This window comes from Hippopotamus amphibius, chromosome 2, assembly GCF_030028045.1.
Source record: "Hippopotamus amphibius kiboko isolate mHipAmp2 chromosome 2, mHipAmp2.hap2, whole genome shotgun sequence".
Taxonomy (NCBI): Eukaryota; Metazoa; Chordata; class Mammalia; order Artiodactyla; family Hippopotamidae; genus Hippopotamus; species Hippopotamus amphibius.
The window spans coordinates 71,418,923-71,437,406 of NC_080187.1; the positions used below are offsets into that span (position 1 = coordinate 71,418,923).

Here is an 18,484-nt window from a genome sequence, read left to right on the forward strand (position 1 = left end):
ATATCTGTGATGCATGTACAGCTCTGGGTGTTTCATAAACAATAGTTGTCGTTTTAGGAGGAGGAATAAATGTTCCCAGAGAGTGGCTTCGTGGAAAACAAGGAAAGGTAGGTTTAAAGAAGGGATCAACAGCCTCACTGCTGCCAAGAAGTCAACAAAGATAAAGGCGGAAAAGTATTCATTGGCTGTGACAAGGGGATGAAAGTGACCTTGGTGAGCCAGCTTCAGGGATGCTGAAAGCAGAAGGTGGGGGCAGCGGCTGAGGAGTGATGGGAGGTGGGGAAGTGGAGCTGAGAAAGCAGGTGACGGCTTGGCAGGGATGAGAAGGAATGAGTAAATGGGGAGGGGGCAGCAGCTGGCACTGTTTCGAGATGCGAACCAGAGCACATGGCAAGTTTGCCTGTCCCAGAATATAACCGCTTTGTGTCTACCCTGCCCCCACCTGCTGGCTCCAGCCCTGGGACCCTTTGTTCTCTACACAAGGCCTCTCTGTCTGGGCACAGACCATGGTATGATCCCAGGGCCTTGGGTGCTCCCTGGGCCCCAACCTGGGTCACCTGATGCTGAGGCCAGGCACCTCCTCTCTCTGCCCTACTTTCCAGTGTGGCCTAGGAAAAGTTGAAGCAGTTCACACCTTCTGCCAGGGCCTTATCTTCCATCTCTCTCCCTGCATGCCTGGATCTGTACAACCGAGGGGAGATGGAGAGTAATAAGAAAAATAGCTCTCAATTGTATCCTTTCTCCTGGTTCCTTCTCACCAGTATTTAAACATGCCTGTGTAAGAAACACATAAGAAATTTAAGAGAAAAAACACACTTCGTCTAATTCCACTTCCTTCTGTATCTAGTCTCCTTCCACCTAATTTATCCATCAATCATCTATATTGCAACCACTTCTTACTCTTTTTAAAAAACACTTTTTAAATTAATTAATTAATTGCTGCATTGGGTCTTGTTGCTGCGCACAGGCTTTCTCTAGTTGTGGTGAGTGAGGGCTACTCTTCATAGCAGTGCATGGGCTTCTCAGTGCAGTGGCTTCTCGTTGTAGAGCATGAGTTCTAGGTGTGTGGGCTTCAGTAGTTGTCATAAATGGGCTTTAGAGCACAGGCTCAGTAGTTGTGGCACATGGGCTTAGTTGCTCCACAGCATGTGGGATCTTCCCCGGACCAGGGATTGAAACTGTGTCCCCTGCATTGGCAGGCGGATTCTTAACCGCTGCGCCACTAGGGAAGTCCCCTCTTTTACTCTTGAAACCACTAAAATCTGGCGTCTACCACATACCCCATCTCCACTGTCCACTGCAATTACTTCTTGCCAAGATAATCAACAACCTCCTTGTTCTTAAGTCCAATGGTCCCTTTCTAAAAACCACTGGACCTGTCTTTGACGTTTTGGCTTGCTGACCTCTCCCTCTTTCTTGAAGCTCTGTCCTTTCTTGGCTTCCTTAAAATTATGTTCTTTCCTGGTTTTCCTTCTACCTTTCTGAGAGCTTCTTCCTTATTTACTTTGAATATATATCTTTTCCCCTGCATCCATGAACCTTAATATGGTATCCTCCTTTATGTTTTGTTTCCTTTCTGGTGGGAACTGCCTTTTACTCCTGCGGTTATCATGGGAGTCACCATCCTATGACCCAACCCCCCCCCTCCCACCACCACAGGTCATTGGTGTAGGGAATGGCATCTAACCAAAGCCAGGCTGATGAGAGCAAGTCCTCAGAAATTTTGGAGCTGGAACTGAAAAGAATAAGCCTGACATGGAACTGAAAGAGATGAGCCAACATTTTGTTGTACCTGGATTTAAGCTATTTAAGTTGAGAATTGTCAGAAGCTGGGTTTGTTATTATTATTATGTGGACTGAGAGAGCACAAGAAGCTTGTCTGGAGAGAAAAAAGGAGAGAGAGAAGGCAGGGTGGGGACAACAAGCAGGGTTTGTTCAATTCCTCTGGCTCCTTCAGTGTACCTCCATCCTGATGCTGGGACCTCTCAGTTTCCTAATCAGGGCATCAACATCAGAGAAAAGCCAAGAACTCAGTGTCTGCAGTTCAGCAAGGAGCATAATGATCTAACGCCTAGCAGTGTGAGGTCAAGATCGAAACACATTTCCTTATCCAAGTTAAATAAGTTAAAACTTACTCCCTTGTCCTCTGTTTGCAGATCACCATTTTGGATTCACCACGCCAGGCAAATGCGATCGTGCCTCTTATTGTAAAGTGGATTGAATGGAATGCAGGTGAGGCAAAGGCATCGTTCAAGGGCAGGCTGAAGAAGAAAGATTTCCAGCCCCATCACTCTAGCCTATTATGTCCCATGAAGCCAGAAGCCATAGTCAGAGGGATTGAAAGAGCCCCCAGATGTAGCGTTTTCAACTTCTAAAGAGTTTTTCTACATGGGAAAATTCTCAATTTAAAACCCAGCTTCCTCAATATGGAAGTCAGAAGTAAAATTCCCAGCACCCCTTGCAGCTTGTCTGCAGGCATGCTACTTCCCCACATGAGACTTGGATTGGAAGCGAGCAACATGAGCGAAGTAAGTATCTCTAAAGTTCACCACCATTTCTGGTTCTCCTATCCTTCTAAGCACCAGGAGGATTGCACTTCTGGCCATGAGATTTGTTTTGACCAATGCAATGTGAGCACAAACCAGAATATGTTTTCCCTCACTCTCTTCTGCCACAGCCAACTCTGAAGTTTCCTTTCAAGAAGGTGGCATCGTAAGATTGTGGAGCTTCCAACAGCTTAGATCCCTGAGTGACCACTGTGACCAAGACTCTTCCTCCCCTTTTAACCCATGCTGGAACTGTAGCTGAGCAGAAAATATATCTTTGGTATATTAAGCCAGTAAGATCTAGGGATTGTTCATAACTACTGTCTTAGCTGACGAATTCTGACTGATATAGAAGGGAAGCAGGTTGGACATAGGACTTCAATTTCCTATAGCACAAGTGTCTAGCTTTGGGAAGTGGTAGTGGTAACAGCGGTGGTTTCCTAAGGGTTGCAAAACAGTTCTTACCACAGAAGCGCCATGGAGATTAGTATTTGGAGTGGTAATGACTGTGATTTCTTCATCATCTTGTATGGTGTGGTTTGGGTGTTGTTCCTAGAAACTTATCCTCAAGTCCATTTCCCTAGCGCTCCTAACAATTCTTTTTTTTTTTCCAACAGTGCTCTGTAGAGAGCAAGTCAGCTTTATTCTTTTCCTCCTAACAGTTCTGAGCTAAATAATATCTTTTAACAAATCCTTTTTATGCTTCAACTATCCAGAGTGGATTCTATTATTTGTGATAAAGAACTCTGACTGATAAAATTACTATATTTAGTAAATCATATGTTCCATCAATTATGAGGCAAGTTATTTGAATTACTAAATGAATAATATGAATTACTAAAAAAAAATGAGGCTTAAAAACCATTACATGCCATTAATTGTAAGACATTCTGATTTCAGAGTTGTTCAAACTAGAAGAAAAATGTGCCTTAGGATCAATGAAATATGGTATTAGCCAAAGGAATTCTCCCCACCCCCCACAGATGAAATTGACAGATGGCTGATTTTAAAAGAATAGTTGTAAAAGAATTGTATCATCTGGGAGGAAAAATAATAAAACCATACCCAATCCTCAGAAATGCAGAGATCTGTGATTGGTCAATTTCAGGAAAATCCCTAAGACACCATCAGAAAATGTAGTGCCAATCAGTACAGTACCCCACAGAGAAATCTTCCACAGTGGTGCTCTCAGAGCACTGGATAAGGAATCTTGTCATTGTGGGCAAAACTTGGGGCAGCCAGATTGGCTGATGGAGGAACTCTGTAGCCAAAGAAGTGAGTCAACAGACAGCTGCCAAGAGATTTCCCAGTCCCATCATTTTCATTGTTATTCATGGGCAAAATATCATAGACAGTGTTCTGGATTAGTGACTACTATACAATGCTTTCTTTATACTCCATTTTATTCTCTATTTCTTCCATCTCTAAATATCAGGAGGGTTTTGGGGGATGGGCAGGAGTGGTTTAAAGGTAGTTCAAAGGCAGTTCAAACAAAGGTAATGGGATTATTAGAAGCCATATTGACACCCTATAATAAGAGACCTGACTAGAACATGAAGGGACATTATCCAGGGATCCTATATATGAAGAATATTGGTCCTATGATATAACTTCCAGAAGCAGTAGCTGGATGTGTCGTTGAGCTGCCCTCCACTGAAGAGGAAGTGAATTTATTGGCATATGTACAGTGATATGGTGAGGGCATTTTTGGAATCATACATATAGGGAAACAATGTGTTTGTGTTGGGCAAAGGATGGACTATAGTGAACAACTGCCTTCTGCTTTTTCAGAATCTCTATTCTCCTGCTTCACTCACTCCAATGTCCATGCAGTTTTGATGTGAGCCATGTTTGGCAATTTGATCCTCATCCATCCCTTGGCCCCAGTTGATGGGTCCAGAGTTAAGCATCTAACTAAGCTGAGCCAATCAGAGTACTTACTGAGGAATCTGCAAACTGCAACAAGAAAACAAAGCCAGTATCTTGTTGGATGCCTAGACATTAAGATTTTAAGCTTTGGGATTGTCTGAAGTCTTGTTTTTCACCATGTAGACCAGAAGAGCATTGGAAGCCAGTCTGGGGGTGGGGATGACAACGCTGGGGTAGGGCAGAGGACGGAAACGAAGGAAACAGGCAGAAAGTAAGAGATGAGAAGTGGAGAGAGAACCTAATGGCTGTTGTGTCTATTAGTTCCATTTGCTCTTGAGGCATCCTTGTCTTTAGGTTTCAGGTATCTGATTATAAATATACCTTTTTGCTTCAACCAGTTCCTATTCTTCCCGAGTGAGTTCTTCCACTTTTCTGGTTTGACTACTACTCTTTTGCTGAAAATCACAAAATGTTATCTTCAGCCCGGACCTCTCTCCTGAACCTCAGACCTATTTATCCAACTATTTATTGAACATCTCAACTTGGATATCCAATCGGTACTTCAAATTAAACATATCCAAAACAGAACTCATCACCTCCCCACCCCAACCCCTTGCTGAAACCTACCCCTTCTCCTGTGTTCTCTATCTTAGCAAATAGCATCACGGTATCCTTATCACCAAGCTAGGAGTTATCCCAGACTTTTTCCTCCCTCTTGCATATCCTATAGGTCTAGGTCTCTAAGTCCTGCCAATTGTAACGCTCAAATATTCTCAATGCTTTCCTGTTCTCTCCACTCCTATTCCCCTACCCCATTTCAATCCCTTGTCATTACTCCTTGCCTTCACTCTCAAAGGCCATCAATCCCTCCTTCCACCCAGCAGCCCAAATCATCCTTCTAATTTCTGGATATGATCACATTTACTCCTCTGTTCAAAATTTCTTCAGTGGCTCCCCACTGTCTTCAGGATAAAATCTGAACTCCTGCAGCTGTGTCACAAATTCACTCATAGTACACTCAGATGTGCAATATTATTAGTCTTCTCTCTTTCCTAGAACTGATTTGATCTTGTTCACAATGCCCCCACCCTGCTGGGTAACAGGGGCAGGGGAAACTAAAATTAATCCACTCTGGTAAACTCAGCCAGGTCTAAAATGTTATTTTAGACAGTCCCTAAGTAATTCAGTAGGTTTGGATGACTCAGTCTTTCAGGGTATTTTACCCTTTCCTTTCTCATTTTCAAGATAGCACTTGGATTTATAGGGATCTCATTGGGGGAAGGGGTCCCTTACCCATGTGGTCCTTGGGGTTGTGTCACTTGGCATTTACTGAGATGTGGTTGGTCTGGTGTAAATAGTGAATTACAACCCTGAGAGGTAGCTATTACTAAAACCATTTTACAGATGAGGAAGCTGAGGCTAAAAGAGGCTAGGTAACTTGCCCAAGGTCACAAAGTTAGCTAAGAAATCAACACCACCCTGATTCTGGTTGGCACTTGGATCTGCATCTAGAATTCCAGAGATAAGTTAACATCAGACTTGGGAGCACTGAGAGACTTCATGGTATAGCTTTAGAGCTGTGCTTATCCATGGGAGAATATGTCCAGTCGAATGAGAAAAAGGTTTATTCAGAACACTTAGGAATCACTGGCATATGAAGTAGGGTAAGAAGCCCTATCTGATGGCTCCTGCCCAAGCTGATCTTTCTCTTAGGAGAGCTTCTAGGATAGAGGAGTCAGGAGCTCCTAGAATGGAGAGTCATGACTGGTCCTATTCCAGTCAGGGCTGAACCATCCCTCAGAATACCCCATTGCTCTCTGTCCTAGGCTCCCCCATAGCAGGGCAAAGTAAACCCCTGACCAATACTGGGTGGGAACTCCATAAATGTGTCAAAACAACTTATGTTGGCAGAGCTGCTCACACCTCCTGGGGCCAGGGAATGTGGAACCAACTACAGACCCTCTGAAGTGGGGATGCAGAGTCCACACCCAGGCGGGAGTGGACGCGCGCGGGAGTACTGGGGGCTTTCAAGACCAGGAGGTTCGGTCTCCTCCCAGAGGTGATATCGCAGTGCCTTCCTCCAGATGACGCCGACAGAGACCTCCTGCAGATACGGAGGGGTGGTCTCCTTAAGTAGAAGGGTACAGAGGCTTGGGGCCTTTCTCACATGTTGGGTGTGCAGATCTTCCGGGTGCTGAAGGTGCAACAAATCCCCGCCAGTAGGTGGTCCCGGTCCCCGCCCCCCTAGCGTTCCCCCAGGAGGGATCCAGACTGAGTAGCCCTTTCAGCCCTTTTCCCGCCCCCGCCCCCGCCTGCACAAGGGGCGGGCCAGTCCTCACACCAGCGCACAACCAATAGCAAGGGAGCCTGGCAGAGCCAGCCAATTAAATGGCGGCAGCGGCGAGGGATGGCTCCTCCTCCGACAGGCCGCCGGCCGTTGGCCTCCCAGGAGGCGGGGCTCTTTCTCTGTTTTCGCTGCCGGCCGAGCCTGGCCGAGCCCAACCGAGAGACCAGTCGAGCCCAGCCGAACGTAGCCGAACGCAGCCGAGCCCAGCCGAACCCCGCGCCCGGACCGCCGCCGCCGCCGCCCGAGCGCCGCCGTGCGAGCAGGCGAGCGGCCGCGGAGGAGGCGCCGCCCCAGGGGGAGGAGGTGCCCGCTCGCCGCAGACCGCCCGCGGCAGAGGCCGCCCCGGTCGCGCCGCGGCGGGAGCGGCCGGCGGAGGCTGCGCTGCCGAGGGAGAGGGCCGGGGGAGGGGACGTCACCCCTGCCCGCCTCCCGCTGTCCCCCGCCCGCAGGCTCCCGAGCATCAGTCGGCGCCCAGCATCCCACTGCCCCGGACCCTCCCGCGGGCGCGCACCGGGCTCAACTCAGGTAAGAGGGGCCCTCCCACCACAGGCATGGAGGTTGAGAACCAGAGACGGAGATGAAGAGACATAGACCCACACAGAGACACAGCCGGGGAGAAAGAGAGACAGACACAAAGACAGACACACACAAGAGACGCACAGAACTACAGAGACAGACCTTACGGAGAGAGGAAAGAGACACGTCCACGGGGACAGACAGACACACAGCGGGGAAGAAAGACGAGAGACTCATACACACAGAGACAGGGAGAAAGAGACACACAGAGACTGATACAGAGATACACAAATTAATAGACTGGGAGAGAAACGAGACGCAAGAGAGACACTTAGATGTTCAGAGGTGGGGACACAGAGAGACAGACAGGTACACACGGACATGGGTATACAGAGGCAGAGGTGCACATCCAGGCAAGGGAACCAGGGGTCAGGGTAAGGGCCAGACACACACACCTGACCTGGAGAGGCAAGTCTCATGGAGAGGCGCACCTGGGTACACAGTCTTGGATACACGGACCCACACATGCCTGCCAGGCCTCCACAAAGTTCCCTCTGTGTGAGCTGGCGCCTCTGGAGGTCTCCTGGGCTGGCTGGCTGGAGTCCTGAGAGGGGGGAGGCGCCCCAGCCACACTAAAACTGGTCACAGTGCCCATCCTTCAAGGCCTTGGGCTTCCGCAATCCCACCCACTCACACAGTTCTTTTGAGGGCTGGACATTCCACGGGCAGGGCCACGCCGTGTCCACTGGTCTGAAGGAGAATGAGATATAGGCTGCCTACTCCAGCTTCCCCACTGTGGCCACACCCCCATCCAGGTGCCCAGAGCCAGGTGTTGGCTCTGTGGGGTACTGAGGCCTGCTGGGAGGCCAGAGGTGTGGGAGGGGGCTCTCTTCCCTACCCCTCTCCTCCTAGGCCTCACCCTACCCCCTTCCTCATCACCCTTTGCCTTTACTCTGTACCCCCCACAGGCTCAGAACTGCAGGTGGACATCTCCACTGCCCAGGAATCATTAAGTGTGTGGACAGGACAGGCTCCTTGGAAGGCCGGCCATACCAGAGTCCCGCCTCGGCATGGGCCTTGCTGTTGAGGCAGCTTCTCAGTCTGTGCTTGTCTAGGGTGCTGCCCGTCATGGGGGCAGCCATCTCCCAGGGGGCCCTCATCGCCATCATCTGCAACGGCCTCGTAGGCTTCTTGCTGCTGCTGCTCTGGGTCATTCTCTGCTGGGCCTGCCACTCCCGCTCTGCCAACATCGACTCCCTCTCCGAATCCAGTCCCAACTCCAGCCCTGGCCCCTGTCCTGAGAAGGCGCCTCCGCCCCAGAAGCCCAGCCATGAAGGCAGCTACCTGCTGCAGCCCTGAAGGCCCCTGGCCTAGCCCGGAGTCTGGGACTTAAGTCCACCCCACCTGGAACCTGGAATCGGGATCCCAGGGTCCAGCCAGCCTGGGGTCCAGAACTCAGAGTCCAGCCTGTCTGGAGCTGGACCTAGCAGCCCAGAGTCTGGTCGGCCTGGCTCCAAGTGGGGCCCTGCTGGCCCTAGGTAGATAGGCCTGGGGTGGGGGTTCATGAGTTGGTGCTAGGGCCAGGGCCATCTGGACTCTGCTACATCCCAGCTGTCAGGGGCTGGGTCCACCCTCCCCCGAGGCCAAGCGCCTCTAGGCCCTTGAGGTTGGGGAAGCAAACTGGAATCCATGGCAATAATGGGAGGGTGTCCAGGCTGGGCCCCTCCTCTGGTCCTCCTACTGTTTGCTGGATAATAAATGGAACTGTGGCTCTACCCTGAGATTTTCTTCTCTTCCTGGGGGCCCTGCTGTAGCAAAATTAAAGGTGCGGGTGGGCTTCCAGACACAGGTTTATTTGTGCAAAGTAGGAGGGGGTAACGGTGGTTGAGGGCCAAATCCTGGGGTGAGGTTCTGGGACCAGGGCTGGAGCAGGGCGCTAAGGGCAGGTGCTGGGACCGGATCAGGGGTGGGGTCACACACATACCGGGTGCTAAAGCTAGGCTGGGGTGCCAGGGTCAGGAGCTATAAGTACTGGGTTCAAGACGTGGGCCAGGCCCTGAAGTCAGGCCCTCAGGGCTTGGTTTTCACTTCCCTCACCAGGTTCAGCAGTTTGTCCAGTTTTGCGATCTCCACAGCTGGACCCTTCTGCACTTCTTGGCCCTTCTTTTCCTGGGGAGAAGGGAAGTACACACAGGGGAGGAATGGTGAGGGATGGGCCACCTCTCTGCCTCCCAGCACCACCTCCTCAGCCCAGCTTACCCCACTGTGCCAGGCCCCTCTCCTGCCCAGTTAGGTTCTGGATCCCTGCCTCCCCCCACCTCCACAGGATCCTTCCCCATCTCAGGTTAGGTGACAGAGGCCCAGCTGAGGCCTGCAGGAAACATCCAGCTCTGTCTCTGAACCTCAGATCGACATAGGATCCTGATGCTGGGAGGAGTGGGGGAAGCCAGGAAGAGCTGTAGCCCAGGGCATGTAACTGTTGGGACCACGCTTCCCACAGGAGGGTCCCTGGCTGAGTCCTAACAAGCAGCTGAGAGGTGTGTATTTGTGGAGGGCAAAGAATGTAGACAAAGCCACAGGTGCCCTCACCTAGTACTCTTACCTAGTACTTCCAGGTCAGGTTGGGGATCAGGTGCCATCTGGGGCCAGGCCTGCTATGTCAGACATACCCAGGGTGGGGGCGGGTGTCAGGAGACCCAGGAGGGTAGATGGGATGTCCCATGTGATTCCAGATGTCCTTGGCTGGGACTGTCCCTCAGAAGAGTGAGTCCTGAATTTATGACCCTTCACCCCTGCCTATAGGGGATTCTAATCCTTTAGCTGGTATGCTGAGCCCTAAGAAAAAGGGAGTTGGGACACTGGGGTATGTGTCACTCACAGGCCCTGAGAGCTCCTTGGCAGACCAGCCCCAGTGCCATCCTCCCTTCTGTCCAGGCGGTGTAGGGTGTGGGCTGGGCTGGGGCAGCTGCCATTTCCTGCCTTCCCTCTGTGCCTGAGCCCCCGCCCTCTCAGCCACCTGTGCCCACTGCTCACTGGCACCCGCCCCAGCCTTGCCTGCTGAGGGCCCAACCTGGATCCGGCCTGGGCTGTGAGGTGGGGGGAGAATGCAGGGCCAGCAGGCCCCTTCCTGGCCCCATCTTGGCCGCTGACACCCTGTGGAGCTCAGATATCCTCCTGGCGTGACCCCTGCACCTGTTCCCAAGTCTGTCTCCCCCTCCCCTTGCGGCCCAGTGCCTTTGCCATTACCCAGCTCTCCTCTACATTCCTGAGGCCGAGGACAGAGATGTCTTTTTCTCTCTTCCCACTGTCTCTCCCAAATTAACTTTGTGTTCTCTTCTTGCCCTCACCTCCTCTCCTGGGAGTCAGGAGACCTGGCTTTTAGTTCCAGCTTTGTCATTAACTCCCTATATAACTTTGGGGAAGTTCCTTGCCTTTCTGAGCTTCAGTTTCCATCTATACAGCAGTTGGGGAAACTAGGCCTTGACCTTTGACAAGCTGGGCTCTGACACCAATCATGGGAAGCTCCTTGGGCTGAGAAGTCAGGCCTCTGTGTCCAAGCCCTCTTGGGAAGATCAGGGAGACTGCAGCCTGCAGAGAGGGGCGGTAGGGATGCCCAGAGGACTTCCTTTGGCCCGAATCACTTGGCTGCTGATAGAGTTAGATGGTGATTTCACAGGAACTGCCAATCCACCCAAGAACTAGGCCTTGGCTGTCACCCACTCAGGTCCTCTGATTCCCAGGTACCCGTGTCCTAAGGTCCTCAGAGATATAGATGCTGACCCTTACTCTGAGAGGAGTTGGGACTGTAGGAGATCCTTGCCTCCCTGGGTCAGAGTGGGCAGGGCAGGCCCACTCAGATCTACCCAGATCTACCACCTTCAAGGTATGGTGGTTATACCCCAGCCCCAAGGGGTCACCACCATCCCTCCCACAGGGCTGTCCAGCTCTGGTAGCTCAAGCCTGGCTCTCTCTCCTCATTAAATTAAGAGCAGATTTTATGTGTTCCTCAAATTGTACTGCTTTCCTCCCCCTCCTTGAGGCCAACTAGCTGGGCTTAGCAGAGTTTTAGATCACGTCCAATCCTCCCCCCCTCCCCCCAATCCCATCCCATAGTACCCCACCCAACCCCACACCCAGCCCGCCACAGCCTCTGGGCCACAGCTGCAGGCACTCAGCAGCCTTCTGAGTATTTATAGCCAAGTCCACCCCCTCCCCCAGCTGGCTACAATTACAGGCCCGGCCAAACTCCCAGCCCTTGCCTCCCTGGCCGTGGTGGGGAATAGGCCAGGCTGGCACGAGAGTTAGTGCGGTGGGGCAGGTGTCAGCTGTTGAAAGAGACAGGCCCCTGCCCTTGCCTCAACTGCAAGTAAAACGCCTCAGATTGCAACCAGGGGGTACAGTCATCAGGGCAACGTGGCCCAGCCCCGGCCTAACTCTGATCCTGGCCCAGAACCTGGCAGGAAGCACATTCCATTTTCTCTCCTAACGCCCAAATGGACAGGACTGGGCTCTAGGTTTTTGGACTCTGGATTTTTAAGTTCGACCCTTGGGCTCTGGATACTAAGGCCTGTGTTCTTAAGCCTGAATCAGGACTCTGAGATCTAGACTTTGAAGTCATGGCTCTGGGCTCCGTGGCCTGTATTCAGGGCCCTTGGGCTCTGGGCAGGGTCTCCAGATCATTATAGATCCCAGAAAGGAACCAGAGCTCAAAAGGAGGACTGCCTAGCTGCTGACCCAGTTACCCTCCTCACGGCTCATTTCCTACTTCCCATGTGGACCCGCAGCTCCCAGTTTAGGGACCACTGGAGCTGAAGCCCTGTACAAGCCCAGCTGATGAAGCAGAAACTAAGCCTTGAGCCTCTGCCTGCATGACACCAAACAAGCCAATGATGCCTGTGTGCTTCCCCCAGGCTTCAGACCCTTATGGTCACCTGCTTACTTACCTGATGTCTCCACCTGGGGGCCCCACAGGTAAATCAGATTCAGCATGTCAGCACTGATCTGTTTCCTGCTTCTCCTATGCTCCTCACTTGGGCAATGACACCATCCTCTTACCCTGGATCTCCAAAGCCAGAAACCTGGGGGCCACCCCCTGGCTCCTCCCCTGTCTCTCAACAACACCCCCCCGCCCCCCTGCCATCCTGGAGACTTTCTCTCGTGGCAGCCCGAACTCCCCAAGCCTGTACCTTTGGCATCTTGCGCAAGTTGGGTGAGAGTTTGAGGCAGGTGACGTGCCCACGATCATCGCCCACAATGATGATGGGGTGGATGGGGTTGAACTGCACGTGGGTGAGCTTGTTCTTCTTTTTGGCCACCACAGGCTGGTTGCAGATGGCCTCGTACTTGTTGATGGACAAGTCAAATACATGCGTCTGTGAAGAGGTGGGTGTCGGCACACTTGGGGAGATGAGGCCCCTGTCCCCCACCTCAGAGGAACTGCCCCTGAACTTCCTGGGGAAACACGACAGAAGCCTAGCACACTGGAGCTGGAGGCAGTGGGAGAGGCGATTTGTGTCTCTGTTTTTCCTGTGCTTGAGGGAATGAGGATAAAACGTTTAGGAGAAAATTTAAGTCTGTGCAGCACTAACAGTAAGAGCAGCTGCCTTTATGGAGCTCTCACTATGTACTAGACTCTGGGCAAGCATGTCACATGGTTGCACGTGTTTATAACCCTCACAGTCACTCTGTAAGGTAGGTTCTGTTATTATCCCCATTCTATAAATGAGGAGATAGAGGCTCTTAAGGCTAACTTGCCAGTAAGTGGCAGAGCCAGGGTTTCTACCAACCAATGTATGTCAGGTGCTCAGACAGTGCTTGTCATTCAGGTGCTCAACAAATGCTTGATCTTCTTTTTACCGAATCCTAAGTCCAAACCATCAGCAACTCTTGCCTAGACGACTGTGGCCACATCCTAACTGGTCTTCCTACTTCAGCTCTTGCCCTTCTATCATCTGTCCTCCATGTGGCAGCCAGACTTACCTTTAAAAAATCTAAAGTCCTCCGACAGTCTCCCTATTGGAGACTCTACATAAAATCCAGAGTCCTTACTCTAGATTCTCCACCATCTGCTCTCATCTCAGGCTCTTACCCCTTTACCTGCTAGACTCCAGCCACCCTACCTGCCTGTTCCTTAAACCCTCCCAGCTCATTCTCCCCTCAGGGCATTTGCACTAGCTGTTCCTCATCTGGAATGCCTCCCTGCATCTTCACCTGGCTGCCTCTTTCTTGTGACTCAGCTCTCAGCTTGAATGTCACCTCTTTAAAGAAGACTTCCCTGACCATTTTATCTAAGAGACCACCCAGTCCTTTTCTTTTACATCGTTCTTTGGCTTTTTAAAGAGATAACAGCTTTATGAAGATATAACTCACATACTATAAAATTTACCCATTTAAAGTATACAATTCCTCTCTCTTAGTATATTCATAGTTATGTAACCATCACCACAACCAATTTTAGAACATTTTCATCACCCCGAAAAGAACCCTTATACCTATTATCAGCCATTCTCCATTTTCTCCCAACTCCTCTAGCCCTAGGTAACTACAAATCTACTTTGTCTCTATAGATTTGCCTGTTCTAGACATATCTAAATGGAATCATATGACGTTTGGTCTTTTGTGACTGGCTTCTTAAACTTAAGCATGTTTTCAGGGTTCACTCATGATATAGCATGTATCAATTCATTCCTTGTTATTGTTGAATAACACTCCTTGTGGATATAGTACTTATTGTTTACCCATTCATCAGTCGACAGACATTTGGGTTGTTTCTGCTTTTTGGCTCTGATAAATCATGCTGCTGTGAGCATTGATATACATACATCATCCTCTTTTAACCTCTGCCTAGCACTTAACACTATTGGGGGTTTTGTTGTTATTCCTTTGTCTCTTTCTCTTCACTTGAACGTAAGATCTGGGAGACCAGGAACCTGAATCAGCAGTCCCTGGCCTGGATCTGGGAACCACAATTGACCCTTGGTGAGACATCTGTTCAGCAAATAGATGACTGACTTGAGGGTGATGCCTTAATCACTGTATTCTTTCAGTTTATATCAAGTCCAAAAGGAAAATGTACTGCATAAGAATTGTGTTACAAACTGTTTCTGAGCTTTCACCAATTCTCATTGTTGCACAGACCCCTCCCATCTCCCCTTCTCAGACTCAGCTTGCACACCCCCAGGGATGGGGACCTCGCTACCTTTTATTTTTTTAATTTTTTTCTAAGGCGCACGGACTTAGTTGCTCCGTGGCACGTGGGATTTTCCTGGAGCGGGGATCGAACCCGTGTCCCCTGCATTGGCAGGCGGATTCTTAACCACTGCGCTACCAGGGAAGCCTCTCTTGCTACCTTTTAGATGCTATTTCAATCACAGATCAACTCTGGATCAGAAGTTTTTCCTTACATCAAGCTGGCACCTGTCACCCTGTAACTCCCTCCCCAGGGCCCTCAGAGAAAATAACTACTCCTCATGGCATCTTATCCCCCAGAGTACTCTCTCCTTCAGGGTGAACAGGCCTGCTCTCTCCTCGAGGCTTCATGGGATGAATGATCCCTCTTTTGACAGGGCCCTGGGTGGCCTGGCCCTTGAGAATACAGTCCTTATGTTATGCCTTCCCCCACCTGACCTGGTCATGGAGTGGGCTCTCCAGGAGGGAGACCCTGAGATAGCTCATCCTACCTTGAGTAGGGGGTCAGCAGGGTCTGGAAGGGGTCACTCACCTTCCCACTGGTGGTGACTGCTGCAAACACTGTGGAAGAGTATGGTGCCCAGGCCACATCGCCCACGGCTGAATTTAGATCATAGATGAACATCGGGGTCCTACAGTGGGGAGGGGTGGAAAGCTCAGGGCACAGAGGGTTCATAGTTCCAGAGCCCCACCAGCCCCAGCCCAGGGTGGGGCCCGAGGGAAGGCATGCCCCTCACTTGATGGTGTGGTCCCAGATCTTCACTGTCCAGTCAGAGCTGCAGGATATGAAGACCTTGGTGTGGTAGGGGTTCCAGGACACAGCATCCACTGCCATGTTGTGGGCGTCATAGGTGTCAAGGAACTGGCTGGAGTAGGATTTGGAGCACTGGGGTGGGGGTCGGGGAGCAGAGATCAGGAGTGAGAGAGGTCAGCAGCCCCCACTTCCCTGGGGGCCCTGGAGGGTCAGACTCTGCGATTCCTCTTCTGCCCGCACCCCACATCACTGTCACAGCTGAGCTGGGGCTAAGCTCTTGGCTGCTCTTCTCATCCTCAAACAACCAGAGAGGAAGAAGGGGCTTAAGGGATTGGAGGCTGGGGTGGGCAGGGGAACCTTCCTGGAGCGTGAGGGAAGTCTGCCCAGAGGATTCTAGGCCTGGCAGAAAAGGCCTTCCCTACCTGGGCCCAGGTCTAGGGGTGCTGGGGGAGGTGTGGTCTAGCCTGTGTCCAGACCAAGGCCTGTGGACAGGCAGACAGAGCACAGGATCCACCTGTAGTCTGCAGACAGAATCTTTGCAGCAGTGATAAACATCCCACCTTGCCCAGGTAAGAGCAGGTGCAGAGCCAGGAGCGAGTCGCAGTCTTAGGATTACTCATTTGCTTTCTCTACCTGACCAGCACACCCCTCACTCCCTCCCTCCAGGAGACTGGGTGACTGACAAGTCTCTTTCTCTCTCCTGCACAGCCACTGAGAGGGGTGGAGAGGGGGTGGGGACCTCTTTTGCATTCAGTCCAGCTCTGCCTGGGCCTCAGGGGCTCCCGGGAGGCTGCCTGTAATTAACATTGTGAGTCTCTGAGCCTGAAAAAGCTTGCAGCAGAGCTATTTCTGGATGGATGAAGGTTCAGAAGGATGTTCACCTACTAACACAGACCGGGCAGAAACTGGCCATGAAGTTCTATCCCGCCGCCAAGCTGGGATGAACCCGGTGTTCAGAGATAAATTTCCTCGTTACCTGGCTTTCAAAGTTCAGCTCAAATTCAGATCTCCTCCAGGAAGTCTCCCCAGAATGTTCCAAGCCCCACCCCCCACAACTCCCACTCTCAGCTCTACCTCCTCCACTCCCAGGAAGGGAGCAGGACCCAGAGGGAAAGATGCTGGGCTGGGCTAAAGTTACCCTCTAGCTTCTTCATCCCTTTTCCTGCAGTCAGCCACTCCTCCTGCCACCCAAGCAGGTCAAGAAATGCATTCTCTTCCCCCAAGAAGCCTTCTAGAACTAATGAGCCCTAAGATCTGTCCGAATATGGGCTGTTGAGAACGATAAGCTCCCAGGTCTAAGCAGCCCTCTAAGGAGCTGGCATCAGGGCAGTTCTGCCTCACCTTGTAGATTTTTCCCTCCTCTGTGCCCACTAGGAAGAGGTAGTCGATCTCTTTGTGGAAGTCAAAGGCAGTGCCGCAGCCTTGGGAGAAGAGGGAATAGCTTTAGGCCGGTTCTCAGAAGGAGGCTCCCAGCACCTTCTCTACCCGGGATGGCCTGAGCCCAGGCGCTTGTGAGGGCTGGGCCCAGCCAGGCAAACAGAAACCGGGCCTCTGGCCTGCTGCTTTTCCCCGGCAGTTGGGACTCTGCAAACGGGCCAGGGTTTCTGCAGACAGGAGTGGGGCCTGGATAAACAAGGCAGGGATTGAGTTAAACAGGGTCAGGGTCAGGGTAAACAGGGACAGGGTCTGCAAACAAACAGGGATATGGTCTGTGCAAACAGGGATATGGTCTGCATAAACAGGGGAGGAACTGAGTAAACAGGGAGAGGACCTGGGTAAACAGGGGCCTGATCTGCATAAACAGGGAGGGTCTGCAGACAGCCAAGGGCTGGGCGCGCTGGGCCGGGCTTTCTCATTACCTTCTGTCAGGCACAAGTGGAGTCGCGGTGCACAGAAAGAGGGAGGACCAGCAACCTCATGAGCCGGGGTGATGTGGCCAGGCTTGGAGGTGAGGGCCCAGGGCTCTTACCCACTGTGTGTATCTGCAAGCCCTCGAGACCCTCGGTGGTACTGCCCTCCACCTTCAGCTTGATGACATCTGTGTGAACCAGCTCACTCTGCAGTCACACAGGAAGGGGGAGGCACATTGGTGGTGCTGGACCGCAGGGTTGGGGGGCGCTCTGTCATTCAGCTCTCCCCACTCCCTATCTCCACCCCTGCATGACCCTTTCTGGGAAACAGGCACCTTCACAAGCGTCCAAGACACGATCCTGCCGTCAGATGACACAGAGAAGAAGTTAAGGTTGTGGTCCATGTCATCCTTCTGCCACCTGACCTGAAACATCCCCACTGTGAGCTCTGGGACCCTGGTAGGGTGTTGGGTTAGGGCTCTGAGCTGAGCAGGGCTCCCACAAGAACCCGTCTGAGGTCCAGAAGCCAGTTTGGGAGCCCATTTCCCAGAGCCCCATGATTGGTGCACCCCCCCTCCTTCCACTCATTCCTCTCTCCCTGAGCATCCTGGGCAACATGCCAGTCGGGGCACTGCCCCAATCCCCGGGCTCAGCAGTGGAGGTGCCCGGTTCCTCCCTAGACTGGTTCTAGGAGCCCAGCTGTAAGAAGGCAGTGGCTCTGGGTTCAACCTCCTTACGTAGACAGGGCCTGGGAAGGACAGAGCCCATCAACCAGCTTCTTCATTTCTAAAACAGGAACCATAATATCATGGGTTTGTTGTGGGAATAAATGAAAAACTGAACGTGAAGGCCTTAGGTCAGAACATTGCAAATATTAAGTGTTCGGTAAATATTAGCTGATATCCTCATTATTACCCTCATCCTAGGAATCAGGGTGCCAAGTTTCTTCAGGGGGCTTTTTCCTGCTTGCTTGGGGGGTGGGGAGGAGCAGGCCCCCTCCCCCAACCTCCCCATCCAGGCTTGGCCTTTCTCTAGGTGGCCTCTCTTCTGTTCCCAGCTTCACTTCACCACTAGCTCCTGCTTCAAGAATCTTGCTCCCAAATCTCAGATGTGAGCTGTATTTCTCCATCTGCAAATTGGGGTTAATAATCCCGCCCCACCCATCTTCTCCGGGCTGGAAGCAAACATATGCGAAAGTGTTTTGGAGACAGAGCTGTTGTCTTATGAAGATGACACGCTTGAGGCTCAAGTTTCTATTGCCAGATGTGGAGGCCTGGCCAAGCCATGTCGGGGAGAGCTGGGGAGGGGCTGGGTGCCCAGAGCTTTCCACCCTCCAGTTCCCTCCAGGCCTCCAGTGCTGGAACCACTGTCCCCTCCCCCTGTCACAAGGAGAAGCCCAGCGAGGGAGGACAGG

The 18,484-nt window shown here is 51.7% G+C and overlaps 2 protein-coding genes across 2 annotated transcripts in view; one reads left to right on the plus strand and one right to left on the minus strand.

The window, feature by feature from the left end:
• Positions 1-7,036: 7,036 nt before the first annotated feature.
• Positions 7,037-9,053, plus strand: ENHO (energy homeostasis associated). Its single transcript, XM_057721927.1, has 2 exons — positions 7,037-7,287; positions 8,247-9,053. Exon 2 carries the CDS (start codon positions 8,407-8,409, stop codon positions 8,635-8,637), a length of 231 nt encoding a protein of 76 aa, XP_057577910.1. The 5' UTR covers positions 7,037-7,287; positions 8,247-8,406; the 3' UTR covers positions 8,638-9,053.
• Positions 9,054-9,115: 62 nt separating this feature from the next.
• DNAI1 (dynein axonemal intermediate chain 1) overlaps positions 9,116-18,484 on the minus strand; it is a 60,323-nt gene continuing 50,954 nt past the window's right edge. Inside the window, exons 14-20 of the mRNA XM_057721926.1 lie at positions 17,406-17,495; positions 17,190-17,277; positions 16,562-16,641; positions 15,204-15,352; positions 14,999-15,098; positions 12,465-12,650; positions 9,116-9,447 (exon numbers count right to left, since the gene is read on the minus strand). Of these exons, the coding sequence (XP_057577909.1) occupies positions 9,349-9,447; positions 12,465-12,650; positions 14,999-15,098; positions 15,204-15,352; positions 16,562-16,641; positions 17,190-17,277; positions 17,406-17,495 (792 nt within the window). The 3' untranslated portion in view covers positions 9,116-9,348. The remainder of the gene's footprint in view (positions 9,448-12,464; positions 12,651-14,998; positions 15,099-15,203; positions 15,353-16,561; positions 16,642-17,189; positions 17,278-17,405; positions 17,496-18,484) is intronic.

What these genes read in the sequence shown, in the direction of transcription:
- ENHO (XM_057721927.1), top strand. Translation starts at nt 8,407, where the DNA reads ATGGGGGCAGCCATCTCCCAGGGGGCCCTCATCGCCATCATCTGCAAC.